Source organism: Heliangelus exortis, chromosome 1 (assembly GCF_036169615.1).
Source record: "Heliangelus exortis chromosome 1, bHelExo1.hap1, whole genome shotgun sequence".
Taxonomy (NCBI): Eukaryota; Metazoa; Chordata; class Aves; order Apodiformes; family Trochilidae; genus Heliangelus; species Heliangelus exortis.
Window position 1 is genome coordinate 155,246,030 of NC_092422.1, and position 27,440 is coordinate 155,273,469.

At 44.9% G+C, this 27,440-nt stretch overlaps 1 protein-coding gene across 1 annotated transcript; it reads left to right on the forward strand.

Moving 5' to 3' along the window:
* Positions 1-2,883: 2,883 nt before the first annotated feature.
* Positions 2,884-26,343, forward strand: SSPN (sarcospan). The gene is made up of 3 exons (XM_071733151.1): positions 2,884-3,419; positions 17,021-17,107; positions 22,522-26,343. Exons 1-3 carry the CDS (start codon positions 3,090-3,092, stop codon positions 22,888-22,890), a joined length of 786 nt encoding a protein of 261 aa, XP_071589252.1. The 5' UTR covers positions 2,884-3,089; the 3' UTR covers positions 22,891-26,343.
* The last annotated feature ends 1,097 nt before the right edge of the window (positions 26,344-27,440 follow it).

Here is a 27,440-nt window from a genome sequence, read left to right on the forward strand (position 1 = left end):
AGGTGGGGACTGTGCCTCTCTGTGTAGGCACTTTGTACCCACCCTGTCTCAGTATGACATGGGCAGATGGCAGCTCATGTCTTTGGTTTCCTTGGAAAAACCAAGTGCTCCACATGCTGCAGATATTCCAAGGACCCAACAGCTGTGAGAAGGTGAACTCTGTTCTATGTTGACCACGTTTTATAGATTCACATCCAAATTTTTCAGTCACTGTACAGAAGGTGTCCCCTGAACTGGTCTAGACTTTCTCTTCCTTAATAACTCTGGACACACATGCAACTGGGATTTCCAAAGGGGCTGCAGGAGGCAGGAATCCATGTGGTTTTCCCATCTGCTCCCTGTAGGAGATACTCAGTCTGCTGTCCATGGCCTCATTTTTGAAATACTGTGCAGAAAGGTATTTAGACACTTGTTTTAAGAAAGATTCTTGGTCCAGCAAGGGCAATTATTGGCTGTAAGCTAAGTCCATGTTCATTGCATTGACTTTGAGTTAAATCCTGTTCATTCTTTTCAGACAGTTGCTCCCTCAGAAACCAATATGACTGTTGGCACAAATAAAGTGGTTGGATTTTGGCCCCTGTTAGAAGACAACAGCCATAAATTTAGCTGCCAGCATAAATCCAGGTGCTAACCCAAGGGATTTTCCTGAGCGGGGAAACCACAGCAGAGATCTGTGACATAGAACTAGGGAAATGGACAGGCAGAAAGGAAAGGAAAATTTAACTTCATTTAACTCAAATAATGAGAGTAAATGTTCAACCAGACATCAGTAAAATGTGTTCTCAGATTTGACACTGATTCCCTATATGACCTTGGTGGTGATCCTTGAACACCCCATCCCTCTCAAGGTTAAATATAATTGTATGGTTAAATATAATTGTATCTGGCTTTGAGACTGAGAGACAAGGTACAACACTGAGTGCAAGGTATTGTAAGAATGTGTGAAAAAGTAGATGATGGTGATAAAACGTCATGGTGAGGAGCTCTGAAAACATGGTATGGTTAGCAACATGATTAGAAAAAGAGGGTTTTTTCATGTTTTTTTCATCTCTAGTTTCTTTCTCTTCTTTGAACAATATATCTTAATCTTGCTCTATGGGTGTAGCACAAGAGTTATGTGTGCGTGAAGTATCTGAAATCACATTGTTTCTAGTTTTCTCTCATGTTCAGTAGTATAAATAACCAAAGAGGATATTGCTTAACCCATAAAACAAAGTGACATCATAATTTATTAATACCAAAGACACGGTTCATTGCTGTTAAGTGCCATAAAGAGCTGGAAATAGAGCCGTTTCTCAGAAGGCTTTGCCAATATGTCAAAGGAAAGATTTCCTTGATGCTATCTCAGCATGTGCGTGATCCTCTCCAAGTACTTCAACATTTTAGTTGTTCCTCATTATGGAAGCTTTGCTGGTGATTTCCCCAGCATCTGACACCTTCTTTTAGCTTGCCCTGCTCCTCCCTGCCCTTTGCTCCCTGGCATTTGCTTGACTGACCCCTCTATGGGAAGAAGAATAAAAAGATACGTAGCCAAATGGTGGGGACAGAGCTGGCTGGCCCATTCATACTGCTCATGTGGATGTTGGGTGCAGGAGGGGGAGAGCAATCCTACGTGTCCTCACAGCATACTTGTGACATCGGGGACACGGAGCTGCACAGCACGGAGGAGCCTTATCGGTGCTCTGCTGGCCCCGGTGCAGCTCCTGGCTCGTAGGAGGGCAATACATCAGGCTGTACGCATTCGGGCCCGGAGCCAGCAAAGCATTTAAGCACCTGCTTACCCCTAAGCTTTTGAGTAATTCCTCTGGTGTGAGCTAAGCACGGGCATTGCGGCTGCCTCCCGCTTCCCACGGTCTTCCCTTTGTGACACGGCTGCCACTATCGCCTGGGGCTCGGGGCTGCTCACCGCCCACCTCGCCGTGCTCCCTCCTAACCTAGCATTCCCCAGACCTATTATGCACCCTCTGCAGACCCCAGTCCTGCTGGCACCTTCGTGGGCAAGCCCCTAGGAAGCCCCACCCGGTCCAAGAGGCTGTGCCAGAGCTCCCAGCACTGGATTTGGCTGCAGAACTGTTTTAGAATATTTCAGGAAACAAAACAAGAAAAAAACCCACTCTGTGAGCGTGCTGTCCCCAGGCACCAGCGTGAGACAACGGATGGACAAAGTGCAGTGACTACATGTCCACAGTAAGACATCCCTCTCTCTTTTAGGTAATACTCTTCCATCTCCAGATAGCTTGCAGCTGTGGAAACTCGCTCAGCAGATGTTCGGCTCCTTGTGCTACCAGTACCTGCACAGAAGCACCAGTCCTCATCGCTGCTGCCTGTCTGCCTCATCATAAACCACGGCTAGCTACACTTCTGCAACTTCTGGGAAGAGGCAGGATTCCTTTTGGCTCCTTGAGATATTAACTTAGATTTTTATTTGCGTTAAACTCATACTTTCCGTACACGGAGTCAACTCCCTCCAACTAAAACGCACTGATTTAATCTGATTCCGCCGGTGTACGAAACGTGCTCGCTGTGTGCATGGTGCTGCATGGGTTCATGCCGAGTGAGGCTCTGCCTGTCAGTAATCCCCCGGGGGGAGCCTCTGCGTGATGAGCTCCCGCCCGCCTGCTCGGAGCGCACACAGACACCCGCACTCCATCACTCCCAGCTCCCTGGCGAGACACCCGTCCCTCCCGTTCACCAGTTGGCAATTCAGGCTTTCCTCCTGCTCTTTCCCTGCCCAGCCCCTCCACAAACAACCTCACACGTGTGTGTGCTCACACCTCTGTGTGCTCACAACGCATGCCCAGCCCTGGGTGCGCAACCGGAGCCGGCGCCTGCACGTTGGCAGTTCGCTACCCCCCTTGAATCCCCCCCTTCTCTGGGCTATATGTGGCATTTCGAGGCTCCGAGAATCGGCTCCAAATGTTTTCCATATTTGTTCAGCCTCCTTGATTCAAATACCAGGAACAACTCAGCCAGCACAAAGCGAGGCTTTTGGGGGGCAAAAAAAACCCCCAAAACCCTCGCACCCTCATCAGCGCGCACGCACACACACACACGCAAGCAGTCACTCGAAAACCTAAAAGTTGATCATCATGGGAAAGAAGGAGGAGAGGAAACCCCAGCACAGCACGTCCCCGAGTAACCAGAGCCAGACAGGGAAGGCAACCGAAGGGGAGAAAAGCACCGATTCGAGCAAGACGCAGGACTCCGCGGTGAAGAAGAAGAAACAGAAGAAAACGAAAGGGGATCCCAAAGCTGGCCAGGAGGAGGAATCCCACACTTGTTGTGGATGCCGTTTCCCGCTGCTGTTTGCTTTGCTGCAGCTGGCATTAGGCACCTCTATAACAGTGTTGGGCTTCCTTATGGCAGGCATCAGTTCTTCTCTGCTAGTCAGAGACACTCCATATTGGGCTGGGATAATTGTAAGCATAAAGTCTGTTTCTCCATTAAGTGCCTTTGCCAGCATTAATGCAAGCTGCATGACGCTCCACTTTAGACTAACCAACTGCATGCACAACACCATTTGAGTTATGCTAACTATAAATATTCCTGGGATTAAATGCCTGGGTATACTTTCCCAAGGAAACTGCTCCTGCAGAATAACACAATCTCTCATCTTCTTCCCTGAGACACCCAACAGACCTTAAATAAAATACAGGGTTGCTGTAGCTTGTGCTTTGCAGCGAACTCCTGCCTGGTGATGCCGAAAAAAAAAAAAAAATGTTGATTACTTATGCTGCTTTCCCTCTTTCCCCACCAAACCATAGCAATCATGTTTTAGAAGTGAAAGCATAACTCTGTAACTCTCAACTTTTAGATAAGTGCTTCGGTTATAGTGAGAGAGGAGAAATGACTGTCTTTTGAGCTTCTTCTTTGTGCTGTGCTGAAGAATTGCCATGATTTAACCCCTTTCCTGCCTGCCACTCCCCAGCTTCTCCCCCACCGGAGGGAAAGACCTCATGTGGCCCGGGGAGGGGGACGGTGCTGGTGAATGGGTAACGTGGCAGGGAAATGGAGCCCTTCCCAGGGAAAGGGAGCCTCTCCCAGGGAAAGGGAGTCTGTCCCAGGGCCTGCCAGTGGCTCCTGCCAAGTCACGCTCAGTTTCGGGTGACACGCCAGCCTTGCCACATGGGCTGGCAGGGTCCTGCTGGGTGTAAACAGGAGGCATCGTCAGTGGGGAAGCCCAGGCTGGTCCCCAGGGCCAGCCCCTCTGTGGGGAAGTGTGGGTGTCTTGGTGCTGTGAACGGTGTGGCCCTGTGTGGCCTTGTGCTCAGGGACGTGTGGTTTGCCTGTGGAGAGACAGGGTCAGTGGTTATGAGCCTGGGATGTGCCTTGGATGCAATTTAGTATAAAAGTGTTCTTTTCCCTGGTCAGCAGGCTTCAGGAAAATCTATACTGATGTGTTAGCACTACTCGGGGTGTTGCTAGACTGTGAGAACTCCCATCAAATAAATTTGTCCTTAGGTACTTAAAGAAAAGATTTCCCAATGTGCTAAACAGCTATTGGAGCATCTCCCATAAATGCAATTCCCTGCCAGTGGAAGGATTATCTGAACACCTGAACTGTGTGTGGTTTGGTGTATTAATCTTGCTGGCCAACACTCCAAAGAGGGCAAAGAGCAGGACCTGAGCTCCCAAAAGAAGAGCTCCTCTTACCTTGCCTTTCTTGTTTCTCTACCAACTGGGCAGATTTAGCAATCTGCTAAAATTTTAGCAAAAAGAGTTTAGCAATATTTTGTAGGGTGAGAGCCTACCCTTGCTCAGGAGGAGAACTTCCCTGGGGTTTTCACTGTCACAAGGAAAGAGGGAGTATGGATGATAAAATAGCTGCATGTAACATTTTCACTAGTCCTGTTTATTTGGGAACCCCGGAGGTCAGATTACTTCTCTTTACAGCACTCAGAGTATCTCAGGTTTGAAATAGCTCTCTTCACTAAAGAATTGACACAAAAACTGGGGAAAGAGTGATCTGGACTGAACTAGCATGTAGCCAGGGATGTATGAAAAGCTGTGGAAGCAGCCCCTGGCCCATGTGAATGTCCTCAGTGTCCAGACAGCATCCATCTGAGACATCCACATATGCCTGATCTCCATTTGGGAGGCCTGAAACCCCACCAAAATCATTACTTTCTGAAGCCTGAGCTCTAACCCCTCTTGTTTCCAGCAGCAGCCAGCAGTAGTGACATTTAGGTGCCCACAGGAGGCAAAGCTCTGTTGCTTTCAGATATCCCCTCTGAAACACAGGTAAACCTCACTGTGTGCACTCCTGACCTAATCCCCAATGCAAAGTAGACTCAGGTCTCAGCCATGGTGGTTGTGTCTTGCAGTCCCCATCCAGCCAGGGGACTGGGGAAACCCCTGGGGAAACACTTCTCCTGGGCTGTGCTGGCTGTGGGGGTCAGGACTTTGATTTTCCTTCTGTTATAGGGTGCTCCAGCTATGGGGGAGACCCCAGTACCCTGTGGGCTGCAGGTAGGGACCCCTTGGGAGAGGTTGCTGTGCTTAGGGTTTGAGTCAGGTGGTGACTCTCACCTCGGGGACTCTGGTGTGATGTTTCAGTGGGGTTTGATTCCTCTCTGGCTCAAAATATAGTTTTGGTGCTCCTCTGCTTGCCCCCAGGGTGCAGGCAGGGACTGAGTGCTGGGGGCATGCAGCCTCACAGGCTCCTGGGGAACCATAGTGCTCTCCTCAGCCCAAAGCAGAAGGGAGAGAGGGGTCTGATGCCAACAAAGTGACAGGGTGACAGAAGGAAAAATTGGTGTTAGAAAGGTGAGGCTGAGATGGAGGTGCAGCCTCACAGCAAGAGAGTGAATGTGGAGCTCTGGCCACGGCCAATGCACCATGGGGGAAGTGTAAAGCAGATCTCTGAGGAGCAAAAGTCAGGAGGTATGACATGGTGCTGCCTTTTGCTCCTGTGTTGTGATGTCTCCATAGAGGTACTTGGTACCCAGTGGGACATTGGGTGGAGATGGTCAGGAACTGCTGAGCTGGAGTTTCTGCGTGTGCAGGTCACAGGGTGCTGTGGCAGGGAGTGTGCTGAGAACCCTTCAGAGAGCTGGAGGGAAAATGGTCCATGAAGGAGGAGACTTGGTTAGGACATCCTACATGTGGCTGGATGTCCTGTTGGGCTGCTGTGTGAGGCTGCATGTAGGTACAGGACAGCTTGAGGACAACTTGGTGGCAGAAAGTGACTTCCCAAAAACCTACTTATTTGCACAGAAATGAGCAACAGAACAGGAATATGTGGTGTAAAATACCAGAGCATATTTGTTTTAGTAGCATCCCACTCAAGTGCTCTTTTTAAAGGACTTGATTGGTATTCAGAATCAAGAACTTAAAAAATATATTATCAAGACCTTTTTAGCAACATTAGAGATAATGGGTGAAGCTCATTCCTAGTGTTACTCTTTTGGAATTACATCAGGGCTGGATTTGACCCCACAGCTGTTAATGCAGGATGACAAAAAAATGAAGGAAAATTACTAATGTGTTAAATAGGCTCATACTGACTGAAAGATTTTTGGTTTCATCTTTATTAGTGGCAAAATGGTGACACCACTCCTTGCTGAAAATAAAGTACATTACCATGAATGAAAAGGAACTTATTTAGAGAAGCAGCTAGAGGAAAGGGCTACCAGTGAAAGCCATGCAAGGCAGTCCAAATTAAATTGATTCAAAACCTGCCTGCCTAAGTTTGTGAGGATAGCACAGGCTAGGGGCTGGGTTCATCATCCTGTGGAAAAAAATGTGGCCAGCAAGCTGCTGCTGGTGAGTGAAGGAGACCCCCAACACTGAAGGGTCCCCCCCTGAGAGTTCCCTGGAACCAACCCTTCCCTCCTGCAGCTCCTGCAGAAATAAATTATGCAGTTTGCATTACACCAAAAGTGTTTTACCATGAAACCTGGTTAACACCTACTAATCTGAAATGCATTTAATCCAAAGTCCGTGGGGTGTTTGTCAGAAATGAAAGGTTTATGGACAGAAACCCCAGAGCCTATGTGATTTACCACTTCTGCTTCAACTTCAGCAGCTATTCCCCGTGAAATGCTTCAGATGCATTGCTAGGGACAAGCAAATAAGTGTAATTAAAATTGGTGAGGGTGGCATTTGCTTCACCTTCCTATAGCCACTCACAGCAAAGGTGTCCTGGCCTGAAGCAGTTGCCCAGCTCCTCCTTGAGACCTGTCCTGAGCATCCAAAACTGCAAGCTGGACCACCCTGGTGATCTCTTCCTTCTTGCTGTTTTGAAGGAGCTTGAACAAACCCTTTGCAAATCTACCCAGGAGTGCAGGGCTTTATTATTTTTTTTTCTGTGTCTTGCCACTGTCTTGCTGTGTAGCTTTGGGCAACCTACTTAACCTTCCTAAGACTTTGTTATTTCCCCTGTAAAGTAGGGTTAATAATGGCTAACCCTCACCCCTTGCTTTGAGATCCTTGGATGAAAAGTGTTGCAGAAACAGTAGATATTAATGGTATCCTTTTCATTATCTTGTGGCCTTTTGACACCCAGAAGAAGTAATGATGTATTTCTCCTTGAAAATCTGCTCTTAGAATATTTCCACTGTGATTAAAAGTAGAGAGTATCAGAGTTTTCACAGGCAAGCTCCCCTCCAGTCCCATTTTGCAGACTCAGGCAGTTAAGAAATTACAGAAATGCTCATCAGAAATGATTATCCAGGGTGTTTATTATTTCTATCAGAAAGTTATTTTAAATCCATATATACATATGGATGTACATAAAACTGGGATTTTTTAAAATATATATAAAAAAAATCTGTTTCTCAAGCATCTCAAAGCAACAGCCATGGCTCTGGCTGTCATTTATTTTATTGCAAAAACATGTCTCACAAGATCTGCCATGGGCCAAGCCCCCAGCCCAGGAGCTCTGACACTTCTCCCTGCTCAGGTCCTTCAGGGCCACATCTTCCCTGGTGTTTCCCCAGGCCAGAGGGTCCCTCAGCTTTAGCCAAGGGGCAGCCATGGCTCATTGCTTTTTTGGCATCAGCATTCAAGTGTTGGCTACTCTGGTGGGGTGAGACTGATGCAGGGCTTTCTGGTGCAAAGAAGGCAGGCAGACTTTAAGCTGAAAGCAATTTAATTAGTCTTCATTTATCTGATGTAAAAAAAAAAAAAAAAAAAAAAAGGAAAAAAAGAGAAAAGCTTCTCCCTTTAAGTTTTTATCCTTTTTTAAAAAGAAACTTTAAAAAGAAAATAAGCCAAAACTTTCACCAAAGGAAACAAATTATTTACTTCGTATTTTTTTATACTTATTTACTTTACTTAAATATCTCACAGGCAAGGATAGGTGGGACAAGTGAAGATCCCACAATGGCTGGAAAACCCATCCGTGAGGGACAATTTGTAGGAGAGCAGGGGCAACAGAGAGCGTGTTATGTGGCAGCACCAGGGAGGAGTGCAAGACAAGCTGGGCTGTCAGGGGAGTTGGTCTGGCTTTCATGCTTCAATAGATCTTTGACTGCTTAGCAGAAGATGAGTAGCAAACAGCCAGGGCTCTCTCCTGATGCTGTGTATCCCTATCAGAGGCTGATAATTGAGATGTTTGTTTAATTGATGTCCTCCCTCGTGACAGCCTGACTCAGATGGTGGGTCCTGCCACCGACTCAACACGTGCTCGTGGGCTGCTGAAGCTGAGTGCCAAAATCAATAGCACTGCCTGTAATGGGTTGAGCACTCTGCCTGTTTAGGTAGTTGGGGTTTGTGCCTTTTTTGGGGGGCTGGAAGGGCAGGAAGGTGGTGTGACAAGATCCCTGCACCCAGCACCCTCCCTTTGGCTGGTACAGCTCTCAGCATCCACAGTTCCCAAGGAAGCAGTGAGGCCCCTAAAATCAAGCTGAATTTTGGAAATGGTAGAAGATGGCAGTAGGGAGAGGACAGGGGTTGGGATTTTCATCCTAAAAATGGGTACCACTATGGTGTCGTGTATAACTGTGAAGGAGAAGCTTTGAGAACATCCTTGTGAGATGGATACTGATAGGATATGCAGGCATTTGAGGAAAAAAAGAATGGTACCATTCTGTAAAGCAATATGAATTAGAAATTTGGGTTAAATGTGTCCTGATTATTATCTAGGGTTGATTAGGCCTGTGCTCCTCTGGACTGGAAGAGATCTACTGTGCCTGTAGCTGTTCCTGTATTATTGATGTTTTTCCTGGTTCAGTACAACAAAGTAATTCAAGGGCCACGTTGTCTCTGACAGTTTCCCCACAGATGAGACTCTACAGATGTTTCCATCCAAGAGCCTTTCTGCAAAAGGTCTCTCACATGAGAGACCAAGGCCAAACTTCAGGGTAAACCCGTGTCACCTTCCTTGCCTTTACCTATTCAGATCCTCCCACCTGCTGGATGAAACATTTTTCCAGAAGGCAGGGGAGTCCAGCTGCAGGGTGGTAGCCCTGCCAAACATCAGACAACAGCTCTATCTATGAGGCAACTTTTTTATCTTCCTAGAGAGGATCAATAACTGGGGAAACATCCTCAGCTAGAACAAGAGGCAACTGATCCCCTTCCATATTGATATGGGAGATGACTGATTATTTGAAACCCCCTGAAATGTGTTCTCTTTTAAAGCCTGAAAGGAGAGAAACACTTTCTTGTAAGCCCTGGCCCCATGCTGGTTTTCTGTGTTGCTGCTTTTGACACCTTTTCCTGCAGCAGTTGTGGAGGTGGCTTTCAGTCAGGTTTTTACTTCCCATACAGCTTTGCTGGACTTTAACTTTTGCTTATTAGGGAAACCGATTTCAATTTTTAATAAAAGGTGACACTTAAAAATTGGTGCCATCAGAGCAGCTAATGGAAATGATAGAATCATAGAATCATAGAACTGGCTGGGTTGGAAGGGACCTCAGAGATCATCAAGTCCAACCCTTGATCCACTACCGCTGCAGTTACCAGACCATGGCACTGAGTGCCACATCCAGTCTCTTTTTAAATATCTCCAGGGACGGAGAATCCACCACTTCCTTGGGCAGCCCATTCCAACGTCTGATCACCCTCTCAGTAAAGAAATTCTTTCCATTTTTGTATACAAGCTCGCTTCAATTAGCCAGTGGCAAACATCAAAAGGTTTGAAGGAGGACTGGCTTCAAGAAGAGCCTCCAAATTTAGGTATTTAATTGAACCTTCTCCAAACTATGTGAAACTCTGGATGTTATACAATGAGGTACTCTGCATGAAATATGCTATGGTGAGGTTTCCAGTGCTTGTTTATCGCCATATATATGTATGTAGCACTAGAACTGTATATCTCACCATTTTCTAGGAGCACCTATGCATTGATGCCTGATGCCTAACATTCTGTGACAAACTGAAATCTATACTTTTATTTTTATCAGGCATAGAGTGGAAAACTTTGATGGGAAAAAATGTTGAAATGTTCTGAGAGAACGGTTTGAAAAGGTAGCTGCACACCAGAGGTCTGTGGGTTACCTGGTCAAGTGCTGCTCTAATCCTGGACACCTTTGTGGTTTTCTCCCCTGATGTGGTTTAACTCTACAGCCTCAAGGGGGAGGAGGGAGGAAAACATAGTTCCTGGCTGGATTATGCTTGTGTAAAAAGCCTAGGTAAGGTTTGGAGAGGAAAATTTGTTCTAAAAGGTTTCCTCAGCCTAAGTAAACTTAAGATTATGGAGATGATGGCTTTCCACAGCTTTTTATTCCCTCAGTCTTTTGATCACCCAGCACCATATTTCTGAGTTAACAGCAGTAATGTGGTGCTGCTACAGCTCCTGGCTTTATAAGTTATGACAGCCTTGGCAATGTTTTGCTGAGAGATTTAAATCTCACCATAGCACAAGTGACCATTTTCATTGCTGAACAACTGACCAAAACAGAAAAGATCATTACAGAAAAATATGGTTTCGTTTGATTATGAATGTTCTTGAAGAGGTTTGATTACTTTACACACTTTAAAAGAAGGTTGCATATCTGTCACAGCGTGTTATTCCGTGGTTTGAAGGAACCTCTAGTAAAGACATAATTTTATTCTGTAGGTGGGGCAGGGGTGAGAAAAATTTCCCAGATGATTATGGCCTTTACCTGCAACCACAAAATACACATTTACCATTATTATTGCAGCTATTAATCTGGGAGTAATTTATATGCAACAGGGCTGTCCTTAAATCTATCAAGAAACCTGTAAGAAAAAAAAAACATTATGGTGCAATACTTCTGTGGGGCAGAATGGATTCTTTTACATGTGGTAGTGAGAGCCAGGCTGACCTAAGGCTGATGAAATCCAGCAGTGAAAGCTGCCTGTAGCACCCCCTTTCATTGCCATTTCCTCCAACCTCATAAGTGGAATGAATATCAGTGTCCTTGTCTGCACCAGCCTGTAGAGATGTCTGGCATCAAAGGTGAACCTGGTTCATAATGGCAAAGCCAGTGGGAACATTTAATTTCTCACATCCAAGTTGGTGTCCAGTGAGATTGTTAAATTGTGGTTAATATGGATTCTCTGAATGTGTGGAGAGAGCTAAGCCTTGCCATACCTGATAAGGCAGGTGAGCTGTCAAGGCAAGTAACATTTCTTAGGGTAAGCCAGAGAATCCAGGGATAGCCATAAAAGATAATTTCTTTGCCCTTGTCCTTACAAACAGGAAGATTAATAGTGCCTTTAAGTGAGGAACTATGAACTTGTGAAGTGTGGAACTATGAACTGTGAAGTGAGGAACTTGTCCATAACGGAAATTTCTCCCTAATTCTGTTAATAGCAAGTTTTTTTCCCCTGAAGTCTGAGAGTTTACATTCTTAAGAAAAAGGAAGAGTCCCTAGTGGCTCTCAGCAATGCTGTGTGGCATCACGTTGCCTATATTTGAGAGGTATTGTCTTCCAACATATTTGCTTTCTGCCTGTAAAGGTTGGGGCTCTTGCTAACAAGCTCCCATATAGAGAGCAGATGAGCTACACTATGTCTTTGTGAGTGTTTGCAGCATTTGATTGTGGTGTGGCATAGACCCAGGATGGTCCTTTGAACCAGGCTTTTTCTTCCTTCCTTCATGTGTTGGTCAACATTTCCAGCTCTCCTGTGTTACCTGTCTCATGTCAGGGTTTCCAAGATGCTTTGGGTGGAAAGAGCTTTGTTGGAGAAAACCACCTATTCTGTAGCAACGTTTGTGCTAAAATAGTAGCAATAACAAAAGAAAAACCAGTTTCACATATATACAAGGGAGACTGCAATCTGTGGTTTTAAAATCTGCTGAAATTAACAGACCACATTAATATGTCAGTGCACAAAGGTAATGAATGTAAACCACGGTGGAAATTTGTGCCCTCCATGTTCGTATATCCCCCAATTTCATACATGATGTAACCATCTACATCACTACTGTGGGGTGTCCTTGTGCTGCTTATACACCTCGTGCTCAGCCCTTGCAGGACCAGATGTGAGTGAGCTGCAGGGAGATGTGGACAGGGGAAGCTGTTCCCTTGCCCCAAGCCTCCCAGTTCTCACTGGGCAACAATGTCTGTGGGCTGTATCCAAACTGGATCGCCACCAGTGTTCTTGTTGGAGATGACATGCCTGGTTTTGCAATCCATGACACTTTTAAGAAGTGTAATTAGTTCAGTGGGAGGAACATGGTTGGTTAGTGGTGGTGGTGGATGCTGGCACTGTGCTGGGCAGGGTGTCAGCCTGTTGTGGTTTGGTGGCAGATGGAGCTCTTCAGCACAGCAAGATCAACTCAAGTAAAGTGGGTGGTGAGGAATTCAGGGTGCACAAAGCTTGAGACTGATTTCTTTAGTGCTTGGATTTTGGTTTTAAGATGACCAAGATATATAAAGGCACTCACTCTCCTTGCAACTACCAAATGTGCATTGCTGCATGGTTGCAGTCCCAGTGTTGGACCATCTATTTTGCAGAGAAACACCCAGTTGTGCTGTCCTGGAGAAGGAAAGGTGGTTTGCCAAAGACCTGAAGAGCCAAGGACTGCATGCTAGATCTCTCTGGGTGCAGGGATACTCCCAGGCAAATCAACTGGACCCTGCTCCTAAATGTGCTGGGATCAGGCTGAAATCTATAACATCTTAATTCTGTTCTCACAACCAGTCCTTTTGGGGTGGCAGCAATGCATAAAACCTCTATGCCTGTTTTGATTGTGGTTTAAAAGAGGTAAAATCTGAAGTCTCTTTTCAGCCCTGAGATGATCATTGAAAAGGAATGTCTACTGCTTCCCACTAAAAAAAGAAATAGCATTGAAACTTTTCTAGAGCATAAACTTTTTAAGTTTTTCATCCAGCTCTAGAAAACACCAGTTTTCCCTGGATTGTGAACTGGGGGATTTCACAGGGTTTGCCTTAACCTAAATTAGCCCTTCCTAAATACATCTGTATCACATTCAGATCTTTTTCTAGACAGTACTTTCCTAAATTTAAATCCTTTCCTTGGATAACCTTTCATGCTGCTACCTATTCTCGAAAGGCTATGTTAGTTTGTCCGAAAAATTTTGAAATATGGGATCTTGAAATAAACTTGAGCTGAAATTTCCTCAGCATAGAAATGTGTATTGCTAGATTTCCAGATAACAGTTGCAAGAGCTGATCTAATTAACTGCTCTTCTGCAGCTATTACAGAGTCTATTTTATTTGTATAACAAATGCATATCGATTGGTGGCAAGCAAGTGCTAAAGCAAGTTCAATTGCATTTTATGTTGTGTGCTTAGTCAATAAAGCATAGGAAATGTATGCTTCATGCTGGGATATTGCAATGGCTACTGAAGCACTGGGACGTGGGATTACCTAATGCTACTTAGCCACCAGCATCAACAGCATCCAGAACATGCCTGCTGAAATGCAGCTGTTTTAGTCACTTAGCAGGTACTAATGAATATTTAGCAGAGGGTGTTTATAGTTTTTCTATTCACAGGTATAATTCAAAACTGATTGATTAATAATTTATAAAATAGAAGCATAATGCTGTTTTCTGTATAAATGTTCCACACTTCGGTTTGCTCCAGTGAGCACATTTCCCCTTAAAGAACCAAAATTGAAAACATGTATGGGTCATAATTCTCAGCAACATTGGTTTTTTTTACTGTCACTTACAAAAACACACATCTCTGGTTTAAAAAAAAAAAAAAAAAGAGATTGATATATCATTATAAAAGAGATATTTAAGCTTCCTGGAATATCCTGACCAAGACCCAAGACTTGCCAGAATCCAACCCAGTGTAATCTGTTATAAATACCTCTCTACAAATGTGCCTGTTCAAGTATCCCTGAGTATATTATTTAAATCCCAGGGAACTTTAGAAAGGGCATAGAGGAATGGTAATCCTTTTAAATGATAGACTTTTGTATGGGAAGCTTTCTGAAGCGGGAGGTCTGATCCTGCTGCACTGAAAGCTGGCAGGGTTTTGCAGAAGCTGTACAAGGCACTTGATGGTAGTGAGAAAATTCCACCATTGGTATCTGGCTTTGCCCTTGGAAATGAATGCAGCTCTGTAAGCTTTCTGTGGGAAAACACAAACAGGAATGGGAGAGCAGGCACAGTCCCATGATGTCTCATGGGAGTAACCTGGAGGCAAATCTGGCCCTCGGTTCATACAAGTGTAAATGCCCAGTAGTGTAGCTGAAAAAAACCCATAGATTTGATTTATTGCTTGTAACAAGATCCTCCAGCACCAGATCCTGAAAATACTTAGGTCTATCTTTGACGTGAGCAACCCCTTTGATTTGCATGAATTTGGGAATGTAACATTAAGCAAGTGTATTTAAGTTTGGGCTTTTTTTTGCTTTTTTTAAAATTTTCGCTGCACATTCTTTCCTTCAGCTATTACTGCCAGTGGGGGAGTTTATAATTTGGATGTTACTAGAGATAGGATCTCCTTAAGATTTAAGCTTTATAGGCGTGTTAATTGAATTAAAATATTAATATATATTGCAAAGGACTAAGGAGATAGGCAATTAATCCTGAAAAGTAAAACATAGTTGAGTCACACAGACGTGCTATAGGGCAAAAAAAACCCCAGCACTGAAGGACCTTTGACAAGAAAAGTTGTTTTTTCCCCCGACAACCCTGTCAGCTATGGCTGTCAACAATAAAAAGAAGAAAACAAATAAATTGGAAGCTGTGTGTAAGTCATAGGACCAGAATATAAATACACATGACACGGAAAGGAGTAAATAGTACTGACGCTTGCTTTAGAAGTGTTCTCAGGCAATACTTCCTAATCATGTCCTACTGAAATGATGTAGAATAAAACTTTATGGGAAAAAGAGTTACTAATCACACAGGTTCTTGAGGGACATGACTATCAGTGTGTTGCAAGACACTCTTCTTTAAAGGGCTGCTGTCTAGTGCTTTACACCAAAAATGCAGATATGAAAAAAAAGTTTGCTGTTTTATTTATCAGATCAGAAAAGAAATGTGCTTAACTTCTGCTGACCAAAAGGACAGTTATATATTTTCCTCTACAGGTCAATCAGTTCCCCATGGAGCTGTAAATGTGGATGTGAACAGTAGTGCTGTAGTGTGCAGCGAGCAGGCGGGGACAGGGCACCAAAAGAGCCTTCCTTGCACTCCTGCAGGCATCTCAGTGGCACATCCCTGCTCCTGAGCAAGGGCAACTCACACCGAAGTCTTTCCCCTGATGGCAAATCCCATGTCTCTGGGAAAGCAGAAAGCCTCAAATTAGTACAAAGCTTTTCAAAACTCCCGAAGTAAGATGAAGGTGGAGGGGAATACAGATTCTTACAGTAGTCACTGAGAATTTAATATTTATCATTTATGGTCAAGATGTTCCTGGCAAGGAGGCCAAATCTTGTTCCAGGCCCCATGTGAAAACAATCCTTAACACCTCTGAAAGCAGCACTAGCTCAACTCAGGCAAGGTCCCTACTAAGGCTCATCACACCTGGCCCTTTATTAGAGGTGTGATTTGAAGTGGCACTTAAAACCAAGTGCATGCCATCAACTCACCTGCTTTTCTAAGGCAATCCAAACATGTATGGATTCTTCCAAGCACAGCTCCAGTTGCCAACAATGTCCTCTGCCTCTGTGGGAACAGTCAGGACTCCTCATTCCTTGATCCAGCCCCAGTAGCCTCATGGCAGCACAGGGAGCCTTCACGGGGTGTCTGGAAACTCTGCTTCTCTTGTCCAGGCAGGGGAGAAGCTTCCAAAAACCAGCTGTCCTGGTGCAGACCTGTGGTTCCTGTGTCACCCTCTGAGGTCTGTTCACTGGTCCTTCAAAAATATAAGAGAGAAAGGCACTTGACTGAAGTGCTGAGTACCAGGGAGGGACCAAGAAAATGCTTCTTTAAAAAGGAAATTGTATTTATTGGTTTAGCTCCTCAGAGCAGGATTTTCATCCTTATGTGACTGGAAAATGCCTACCAGTATCTGCTCCTGCAAATAAATCTCAATCTTTGGAATTAATAATAAAAGCAGCTAAATGAATAATAAAGTGCATAAATACTTTTCCATTACTGTTAACCATCAGCAATTACTGCCTCAGGGCTAAAATGAAGTCACAGATTGCAGGGGAGATGTCTTCTTTGATAACGTGCTCGCTCCAGGAGAGTTTGAAAGCTTTTGCAAGAAAGTGTGCTGCTTCTTATCCAGCAGCAGCTGTGGTTACTGATTTTCAGTCTGTACTGGTGACATCCAGTGGTACAGAGGATGGTGCTTTTGGGGCTTGCAAACCCAATTTTATAAGCCACCTGCTCCTTTCCAATAGTTATATGGACAAAAGCTTGAAAGACACCCTGGAGGCTCTTGTCAGGCTGTGTCTTTGTAGGCCTGATTCAAAAAGTCCCTCTGAGTAAGATTTTTGTGCCTCAATGTCTGTAAAGTGGAGGTTAAAGCTCTTTCCTCCTCACAAGCACATCCATACATTGGGTGGTCTTACATGCATAGCTTAGCCACTATTCAAACCATTCACATACTTCTTCCAGAGATAAGGTCCTGCTGACACAGAAGGGTGTTATGGCTTGAAAAAATATTAATTCTTGTGTTTTTTGTTTGGTTTTTTTTTAATTTTGACACATTCTAAATGTCTTTCCTTGCAGGTCTGTGTGGTGTCCTTAGTGGGATTTGTTATGCTTTGTATTTCATACCAACCTGATGAGAAGACATGTGTCCAGTTCACAGTAAAGGTACTCTAGCTTTTTTTTTAATTTATTTTTCCTCTCATGTGGTTAAATACAATCAGAAAAGTTGACACGGGGGATGTTTTTAAGACTACATGAAAAGAAGTGAAAATGGAAGAATTGTTTTCTGGTATTTTTCATGCAGCTAAGGAAGAAACTGTAGCCTATAAAGGGGAATCTCCAATAAATATTTGGAAACATAGCAAGATAACTTTTAATTTGCCATGTTTTGAGAATATCAAATAGGTTCAGGACAACAGAGCTGGAATAATTTGGGAAATGTTCAGTGAAAGACTGGGGTTTACTGAATAAGTAGAGACACTCATTAGGAGCTGGGTAAGAAGTAGGGTGGGATAAAATGGGTCTACTTAAATCTAGTTTTAATTTTTAATGCAAACTAAGAAGCATCTCGGCATCGTCCCAGCAGTTTCGCTCCTCAGCATGAAATAAGGAACTGCAGGGGCAGAGGCAGATTAAAAAGGTGGCTGGAAATCTGCACCTACCCACCTGCATGGCTGGGGAGGCAGGGGCTGTACCTGAGCAGCCTTCATCTCAGCACATGGTGCTTTTTGTCAGGGTCAGGCATTAGAGAACCTGGCAAAGTGTTAGCAAACCACAGGGTTAAGCATTCTCCCACAAAGCAAATTCCCATCTGAGAAGTGCAAGAGAGATGCAGAAGCTGTGCCCCATGCCCCCAAATTGTGTTTTGTTGACACTGGTAAGCAAATAGAAAAGAAAGGCTGAGAGCACTTATTCCAGATGGGATGGTTTAAATACCATTTTTCTGGGCTGTTTGTCCTTATCATCATAATTTTCAGGGCTCTTAATATTTTACAGACACATAATAACCGGGAAAAATACTGACACAGGCAACACAAAATAACAGTGGTTATTAACTGAGAAAGGCAGAAGGAAACCAAATGCAGGGAGCAGCTTTTTGAAACCTGGCATTCATCCTGTCTTAGAAATTAGACCCTGGTGTGTCTTTTGTGCTTCTCTCAAGCTTCTCTCACACTTGCATAAAGAAAGGGAGAGGAAAAACAATTGTTTCTAACCTTTGATTGTCTTTACATTCTCGCCCCATCACCTTTACACCCTCAAGCAAACCTTACGGCTGCCTGGGGAGCTGCTGGGCTGGGCGGGAGCTGCCACACCAGGGTTTTTATTGCTTGCCCTGCAGCATTAAATTGAACTTGGCATCCAAGCAGGAAGGGAGTCATCCCTTGTGGTGGGAACAGCCAGTCGGGCTGGACAGCTCAGATGTCTCTGCCGCCCTTGGCAACACCACCCACCCTGACAGTGAGGAATGTAAGCCATCGCTCCTGAAGGAAAATAATGATTTTTAAAGTGTCCACTAAGTGATGTAAAATGGGTTATTCCTCATCCCCGGGCAGAATTAAGAGCTAAAGTCTCCATTGAAAGACTTCAGCTTCAGACAATAGCTCATAGACTGTTGCCTACCCAAAGCACCCTCCTGCCCAGAATCCACCTTCTTGGCATTTCCTATTGCAGCATGTCACAAAACCCAGTCATTCCCAGGATGTTCACTTCTCGTGTCTCACAACCCCACCCAGAGCCCTTATCCCCGGAGTGCCTCCCCTCCTCACTGCCTGTCCTGAGGAACAGCTTCTGGCTGCAGGGCACCTGCCTATTTTAAACAAAGTAGGAGCTAAGACTGTCTTCCAGGGCTCTGATCACACAGAACTCATCTAAATCTCCAGTATAATTTCTCAGATCTTAAAATATCAGTTAAAGTCTGTTTCTGAGAAAATAAAAATAAAAAAATTAACATTATCTCTTCATCGACAAGGCTGAGGATGCAAAATGACAAATCATGAGACAAAATCAAATAACTTGGGTCGTTCTCTGCTCCATGGGGGTTTGATGCTTTGTCCAATGCCACAGTTGAATCCAGACCTATCTGCCCTGACTGTCCTCTCAGGGACTTGTTCTCCAGCCTGCCCCCTGCCCTCACACTGGTTACTGGTGCTGCTGAGCATCATCCTACAAGAAAATCTTGTCTGGACTTCCCTGGAGTACAGGAAGCACTCCAGGATCCCTTGCATAGCCCAAGGGTCATTTCAGAAGGAGGACCACATACACAGAGGCCTGGGGGATTTTAGGCAATCCCAAAAGTGACCCTGTTGTCACACTGTGTCACCACTGCAAGTGACTCCCTTGAGGTGGGAAACAGTAGGAGACTTGTGCAATCCTCTCTGTCTTCCTCCCTCTCGACAGCTGCTTCTTTCATTTCACACTTGCCTGAGCACTGGATCCTGTAAAAAGGGGAGATGTTAGAACTGCATCTGTGAGAAAAGGGGCTTTGCTCTTCAGGGGGACAATGAGTCCTCGGCTGATCCTCTGCCCCTGACCTATCTCTGTGTCTGCAGGAAGCATGTTCTGCAGTGTGGCAGAGCAGCATGCCCAGATGTTACCTGTGGATTTAAAAGGGCAGATCCTTTCCCTTGGCAAAACAAACAAACAAACAAAAAAACCACCAACCAACCATCCAACCAACCAACCAACCAACCAACCAACCAACCACCTTTGAGATCTTCTGTGAACTTTCTAGACTAAGATGTGACAGATTGCTCCCTCTGGTCCTCCTCATGGCATCTCCTGTGGCTGGGTGACACACTCCACTCATGCCCACCCATTCCAAACAGCCCATGCTGTGACACACACTGTGGTTCCTGTTCCCTGCAGGGACTCATGCCTGAGCCATCACCACTTTCAAAAAAGGTTCCCTGGATCCAGGTCTGCAAACCCCTCTGGTTTTTCACCTCTGGTAACTGCGAGAAGCCTTTCCCACAAGGAGCTTGATCCACCTTATGTCATTGACTTGCTTTTTGTCACAGGGCAAATCTATTGCCAGTAAATATTGCTAAAATATTTCTTCCTTGTATGAGGAACCTGAAGGACTATGAGCTGCCATGCTCTGACCTCATCATATGCTTTCTCTCCTCACTTCCCTTTTCTGCTTCTATTTCAACAGCAATCACAGTGCCTATATCTCTGAGGCTGTTAAAAAAACAGTTTTCCAGTGGCAAGTTCTGGTTCTTGGGCAGAGCTCACTACGTGGTTGTATTTTTGATGCTGAATTTGCCTCCAGGTCTGGCATGTGATTAATCTGCTGATGGGATCTCAGACCTCACTGTCTTGTGCTCCCTCACAGGCAGTATTTGCATTTGCCTCACCTTTGATATTTGGAAATGGGTTCATTTTCAGCAGCTCACAGAGAGATTCCTCTGCAAACATCTTGTGAGAATAATAAGCTATTTGGAAACTGCCCTGTGTTCCCACATATCTCTGCTTCCCTCTGAAGACTGCTCTAAGAGCTGCCCATGTATTTGGTGCATTTTGAAGGGATTCTGAGATTTCTTTCCCACTAGGGAAGGAAACAAACACATTCTTGCTTACTGTACCTGGAGTGAAGTAGTTTAGGTTGTGGATTTCATGCTATTTTGTACTGACTTTGGACAGAAATTGGCAGACAAATAAAATATCTGTCAGGGAGAATCAGGCACACTGTATAGTCTTGGCTTAGCATCTCATTCATTAGGGAGGCCTGACTCTATCTCCTGCTGCTCTGAACCCAGGGACTTCCAGTCAGTCCACCGAGGCCTTCTGCATTGCAGAAAACCTTTGGTCCCTCAGAGAAGAGGAGCTGTCAGCAATATTTGCTCATTTTTCCTCTTCCCATCAAACACAATTATGCCATCTTTTAAACTTGTGCTGCAGGCCTACAAATTAACACATTTTTGTTTGAGGGGGGTCCATCTGTCAGTAGAGCTTCCTTCACTGTGCATTATATGAGGAGGTCTCCCCATTTTCCAACTTCACCTTTCCCATGGCCCTTTACCTTGAAAGCTGCAGGGGTAAAGTAATTGTGTTTAATAAGAGCCACCCTCATTTTGAAGCTGCCATTGGTTTAAGGCTGCAGGGGAAGTAATTAAATTTTATAGTAGCCACATCTTTGAAATAAAGATCTTGATGTAAGAATTTGGTGATCTGGGGGAGAAAAGGTATGTAGTGCTGTAAGATCTACAATAACCTCAGCTGTTTTGTTTTTTTTTTTTTTCAAGCTGGCAACTGAATAGGAAGGTTGATTCATGCTGAAGATATAAGACAAACACACCAGAATTATGAATTCTATCAAGACAGACATACATACTTAAAGTTTCAAGGTCATAAAAAATTCTTTTACATTGATAGTTTGTTTGAGGTATTAGGGTTAAGAGAGCAAGAAAAGCTGCTGTTTAAAAATAACAGATTTCCAGCCATGCCATGTGTCAGACAGATAAGATGCCAAGAAAAATAAATGGTTTTTTTTACAGTGTTGAGTAGAACCAAAAATGCAATTTTGGCTAAGCACAGAATATTATTTTAATATCAATTCCCACATATTTTGTATGCAGCCCAGCAACTGCCAGTTCCAGCTATCAAAAGCAAGGGAAGTCCATATGTTCTGGTATCCAAAGGTCTCAGGTGCAACCCAGAGCAACAATGTCTTTGAATCATGGGTTTCCATGATTTTTTTACAAGTGGACTCTGCATAATTACCCTTGATAAAAACCACCCTATTTAAAAGCTGCCACTGGTATAAGGAGTAGGGGGTGACAAGCAGAGCCCTGGGCCCTTCTCATGCCACAGCACTGGGAAAGGAAATGTGCTTGCTACTCTTTTGCACCTTTGAAAGACTCCTCCATGTCTGTGGGCAAATTTTGGAAGGAGATTGGGTACAGCATGCACTTTCTCATGGATATTTTCATTCCCACTCCACAGCAGGATCTGGGAAGCAAGCAGGCTGGCTGCAGGGCCACAAGCAGGAGAGCAGCCACCTCACTGCCTGATTTGCAAGTATAAATCAGATTTGATTGGGCATGCAAGCCAAAAGCCAGGAATAACACATGAACAAAGTTTCAAAAAGTCCTTTTTAAACCCCTTACTTCTCAGCACTGCCTGGGAGAAGATGTTAGCCCAAGCTTCAGTTTGCTCAGTTCTGCTTCAAGGCAGCTTCACTAATTTAACTCAGCTAATGACCATACATCTAGCCAATGCAGGTACAACAGTAGGGGAAGATGCTCCCTCCCTCTCTATGGAGCTGTTGGCTGTATAGAGGCAAAGATTACTTGGTGCTCTCATCAGGTCCCAAAATTGCAAGGCAATACTCATATAAAATATATAAGGCAGAATTACTGTTTCTTGAGATGACCTGCTGAACTTTGCATCACCAGGGAGTTACATGCAATTTTTCATGCACTGTGTCCAGATAGTTCATTGAACACCTTCATTCCCTGTGAAGCACGTGTGCGTGCATTCGTCCCGCATTTCTCATTCTCCGAGTAGCTGGAAAAAAAGAGTGTTTTTTTCTTTTTTTTTTTTCTTTTTTTTCTTTCATTGTTTTTGCTTTCTTCCAGCTGATGTATTTTCTCCTGAGTGCCCTGGCTCTGGTTGCCTGCGTTTTGGCAGTGGCTTTTGCTGCACACCATTACCTGCAGATGACAAAATACACCTGCGATACCCTCCCGCCGGATTCCTGCCAGTGCAAACTGGACACTGCAGACCCCCTCGGCAGGACCTTCATCTACCAGGACGCAGCTGACTGTGGCAGCCTCACCACCATGCTCAACCTCTACTTCCTTCTGCAGATGGGTCTCAACCTGATCACAGCCCTGGTGTGCCTGTTGGCATGCTTCGTGATGTGGAAACACAGATACCAGGTCTTCTACGTGGGCGTCCGGTTCTATCCCTTAACAGCTACTGAAGACCAGCAGCAGAAAGTGTAGGGTCTGGGCTGGCAGCAGGTCACAGCCAGGGGATGGAAAATGTCAGCATGCTGCCACCATAGACACCACTGATGGATGAGTTCTTGCGAGGTTTTTGACACGGAAAAAACATTCACGCAGTTTTAATGAATATATTTTTCAGTCATTTTACGAGGATTTCACATGGCTGCTCTTGCAAAAGGTCTCTTGTGAGCTTATGTAGAGGTCACGGAGTCCTAAAGATGCAGCTGTACAAATAATCACCAAAAAGGATCTTTAATAGCCATAGACATAATGAGAGCTAAAAAAAACATTGGGAACACATCTGCGGGGCTACAGACATTAGGAATCAGGGTCCATTTCCCTCACTGGTAGATATCTGTTGTTGCCTTCAGAGAAGTTATACTGATTTCTACCAGATAAGGATATGGTCCAAACTGCTTAATTATAATTATGCTGATCATGCTTAGGGAATATATTTTGTCTTGGATGCTCTGACCTGTTGGGGATTTACCATATGGAAAAGTAACGAGAGGTCAAGACCTCTTCAAATGCATGTTGAGACCAACAGCAAAGTGAATATATTAACAACTGCCATATAAAATATACATAAGAATTTTCAGAGTGACTAATGATATAAGTTACCTAATCCAGTTACTAATAAACAACATTATGAGTAGGTTGACTAATGGTGATCTGATGGGTCATGCTTGAGACCCCAGACACATTTCTGTAGTATGAGTGCTGGGCACTTTGTGAGAAAAGATCCGTTTAAGAAACCTTGATTTGCTCTCCTACAGTGGAGGACCCTAAATCACCAGTCACATGGAAAACTATGTTGACATTGCTGTAATTGCAGGCTCCCAAAACCGGCATCTAGCCAGTTCCACCAATTATACTCCAGGCACAAAAGGCCAAATTCATTTTTGGTATAACTCCTCTGAAGACAATCAGCCTTACACACCAGCAGTGGAGTTGGGCCAACAGCCCTGAAAGATACATCTCTGCAACAATGGATGTTTTTAAAATGGGGTGGAGGGAGGGAAGCAAGAACAGACTGCCAGTCTCCCAAAGACATCTTTAATAATGATGAGGGCAAAAGAATAACGATTTCTTAATAAGCAGCATAGAATAACACACTGCATTCAAAGGGGGCTTTTTCACACTGAAAATCTGGCTCTGGAAGTGCTTTACATCTTACTGGCCTTATTCTGAGATAAGTATGTCAGTTTGTCCCTTGAACTGTCATTTCCACTTGCACAGCATGGACTTCTAAATGTAGGAACAATTCTCAATCAGCAGCATTTTGCATTGCCTGCAAAAATATCTGTGCAAGGGCAAGGCAGCTGGTGCTCACACCCTGTATGACTAGGGATTTCCCAATCCTGGCCAGAGCAAGGGTGTCACTGAGGTGGGGTGGAGTAATCACATACCAGAAAAACTGTGCCATAATCATTAGCAAGGAGGAAGCAAATACATTTTTCATAAGGCTTCAAAGAAGCAGAAGTTTCTGCAGGAAACCAATAGCTACCAAGAAGTCAAAAACCCAGTCTGGCAAAAAGCTATTTGTCTAAGTAGAATCATAGAATGCTTTGGGCCAGAAGGGACCCCAAAGATCATCCAGTTTCAGTCCCCCTGCCATGGGCAGGGATACCTCCCACCAGACCAGGCTGTTTCAAGTCTCACCCAACCTGGCCTTCAACACTTACAGGGAGGGAGTATCCACAGCTTTCCTGGGCAACCTGTGCCATTGTCTCACCACCCTCAGCGTGAAGAATTTCTTCCAGTGTCTAACCTAAATATACCCTCTTTTTGTATTAAAGCCTTTATCCTATCACTAGCTCCAATACAAACCAAAAACTGTCTTCCATATGGTGCTCACACATCATCACAGGGCTAGCCCAGCATACTTCTAGGCTCAGATGATCACAGCAAAGCTAAGTCTCCTGTGGTCCACCTGGAACACTGCTTGGTGTACGTGGTACAAGTTTTTGTCATAGAAAGTGCTTCTAGATATATATAGCATCACCAAGGTGCCCTTTGCCAACCTGCAGAACCAGGAGCTTCAGCGAATGAAGAGTTTCAAGATCAGTTTCTAAAAAGCACCTAAAAAATAACAATCACCAGTAAGTGTGGCTGTGAGGCACACGCATAAGGGTGCCCCTTCTCTTGCCTACGTGTTGCCACCCATGCAAAGCCTGAAGCCTGCTGGAGCAAGCTGAGACAGCAATGGAGTGTTTGAGTGGGTTGGAGATGTAAGACCCAGTCGCTGACATTGGCAGGGCCATCCAGGAACCAGCCCATCCCCCTGGACTCTGGGAAAGCAAGCAGCAAGCAGTGCTGGTGGACTTGTGCTAGGACCAGAATCCAGCATAAGATGGATACATAGGGGTGCCTCTCACCTGTTGCTCATATTCAGATGTTTCAGCCCCATTCCTCACACCACTCCAGCTCATCTCTCTGTGGAAGGAGAGGGGAGAATATAAACTTTCCTCCCACCTACACAACCCTTGTTACACATCCTTCTCCCTCTGGCCAAAAATGTGGGCTCTTCTCTCTAATAACAAGCAGCAAACCAATAACAATTACAAGTAGCAAAGGGATGGAGGGGAGGCTGAACAACAGCTGAGCTTTAAGAATTTCTCCAGCCCTTGCCACCAGGCACTGTGCCCCAGTGGCTGGCACAGTGAGAGCAAGGGCCTGCTGGCAGAGCAGGGCATGATTCACACCCTGACCTTTCCCAGATGTCATAGAATTATGGCATGGTTTGGGTTGGAAGGGACCTTAAAGATTATCGAGTTCCAACCCTCATCCTGGGCAGGGACACCTTCCACTAGAGGTTGCTCAAAGCCCCATCAAGCATGGCCTTGAATACTTCCAGGAATGGGGCATCCACAGCCTCCCTGGTCATCTCTTTGTTGTTAGAAGATAACTCGTTCTGCAGCTCCCTGGCTGAGGCTGTGTTGCCTAAGCTGTTGCAGGAGATGTCTGGCCAACCTCTGCTGAGCAGCATTTCCAGCAGAGCCAGGCTTTTGTCTCCTTAATCCTTTGACCTCCATGTCACCCACATGTTTTCACTTCCTGTCTCCCATCATGGGGCTCCTGGAGGCCAGTCCCTCTTAAATGGGGCTGGCTTCATGTTTTCTGGCCTCTGCCTCCTCATCCCTGGGCTTTGATTTGCTGGGACCCCTGCAGAGGAAGGGACGTGGTGATGATCTCAGTCACTGCAAATGCCTTCAGCTTGGTGATGGGGAAGAGATGAGAGATGTGGATAAGAGAGCCTGCTCTGCTCTGCAAGCTGTGCACCTCTGGCATAGACCACTCCACACTTCCACCCACTGCCCCAGACTTTGGTTCACCAGTCAGCACATTGCAGCTTAACCCTTTGCTCTGGAAGACAGCAATATTTATCGTATACTCGGTTGGATGTTTTAATGTTTAATGAATAAATAGTGGACTTTTTGATCTACAGAAGACTAACTCTGTCTTTCCTCTTCATATGTCTCAAGAGCATAGAATCAAAACAGGAGAGGTGGGGAAATGGACCCACTAGCATTTGGAACAATTTTCCCCCTGGTTATGGTTTTACAACATCTATTTTTCTAGGATTAAGAATTTCAGAAAGTACTAATTAAAGGATTTATCACCTACCACAGCAATCAGACAACTCCCAGCCTTTTCCTGGTGTCTGAATCCATGAGGACTGCCCAAGGAGAAAGACTGAGGCTAAAAGGCTTGGTGTTGAAAAAACTGCTTTTTTTTTTTTTTTTTTTTTTTTAAGACATGGAAATTTATTTTCTGGGTGAGTTCCAGAGAAAGGGGTAGGATTAAACCACTATGGACACAGAGAATTTGCAAAGGGTTCAGTGTAATTTACTCTCACAAACCCAGGTGTGATTCTCATTTGCACCCTGTCCACTTTACATTGTTTTCCCAGTGTAAAGGGGTTGTAAAGATGGCATCAATCATTTTTACACCTACTTTATGGCCATTTTACACAGCTAAAAGAGCCCTTTGTGTAAGTGAGAACTCGAGTCCTAGAGAATTTAATAGAGAGGAGATCCTTTCTCTAGACTGCACTAGACCCTCTAATAGGGTCTATTACCAGGATATAACTCTCCACTGGATTTTATAGCTGGGCTTAAAGATCATCAGTCTCGATTAAATTCAGTTCTGCAAAACTTTTCCAAAGGCCGTAGCCCCCCGGTGACATTCCTGCTCCTCCACCCTGCCCGTGATGCTGTTGCAGGGGTAGCCGCTTGCTCTTTAAAATGAGGAGCAGCAGCCCCCGCTCCCCTCTGGCTCTGAGGCGTTTCGATGCTGTGCTATGCAAATTCCGGAGCTACAAGAACGGCAGCGAAAAGGGAACCGAGACGTGGCACCTTACACGGACCCAAGATGTCACATTCTCATCCCCCACCAGGCACCGATGTGGCACCCGCTCCTGAAGGGGGGGTGGGGTGGGGATGGAGGGGCTGGGTGAGGATGGGCGGGGGGTGAGGATGAGGCCTGCTCTTTTCTACCCATCCCCTGCTGCTGCTGGACGTGCTGGAAGGACAGAGGCCAGTGGG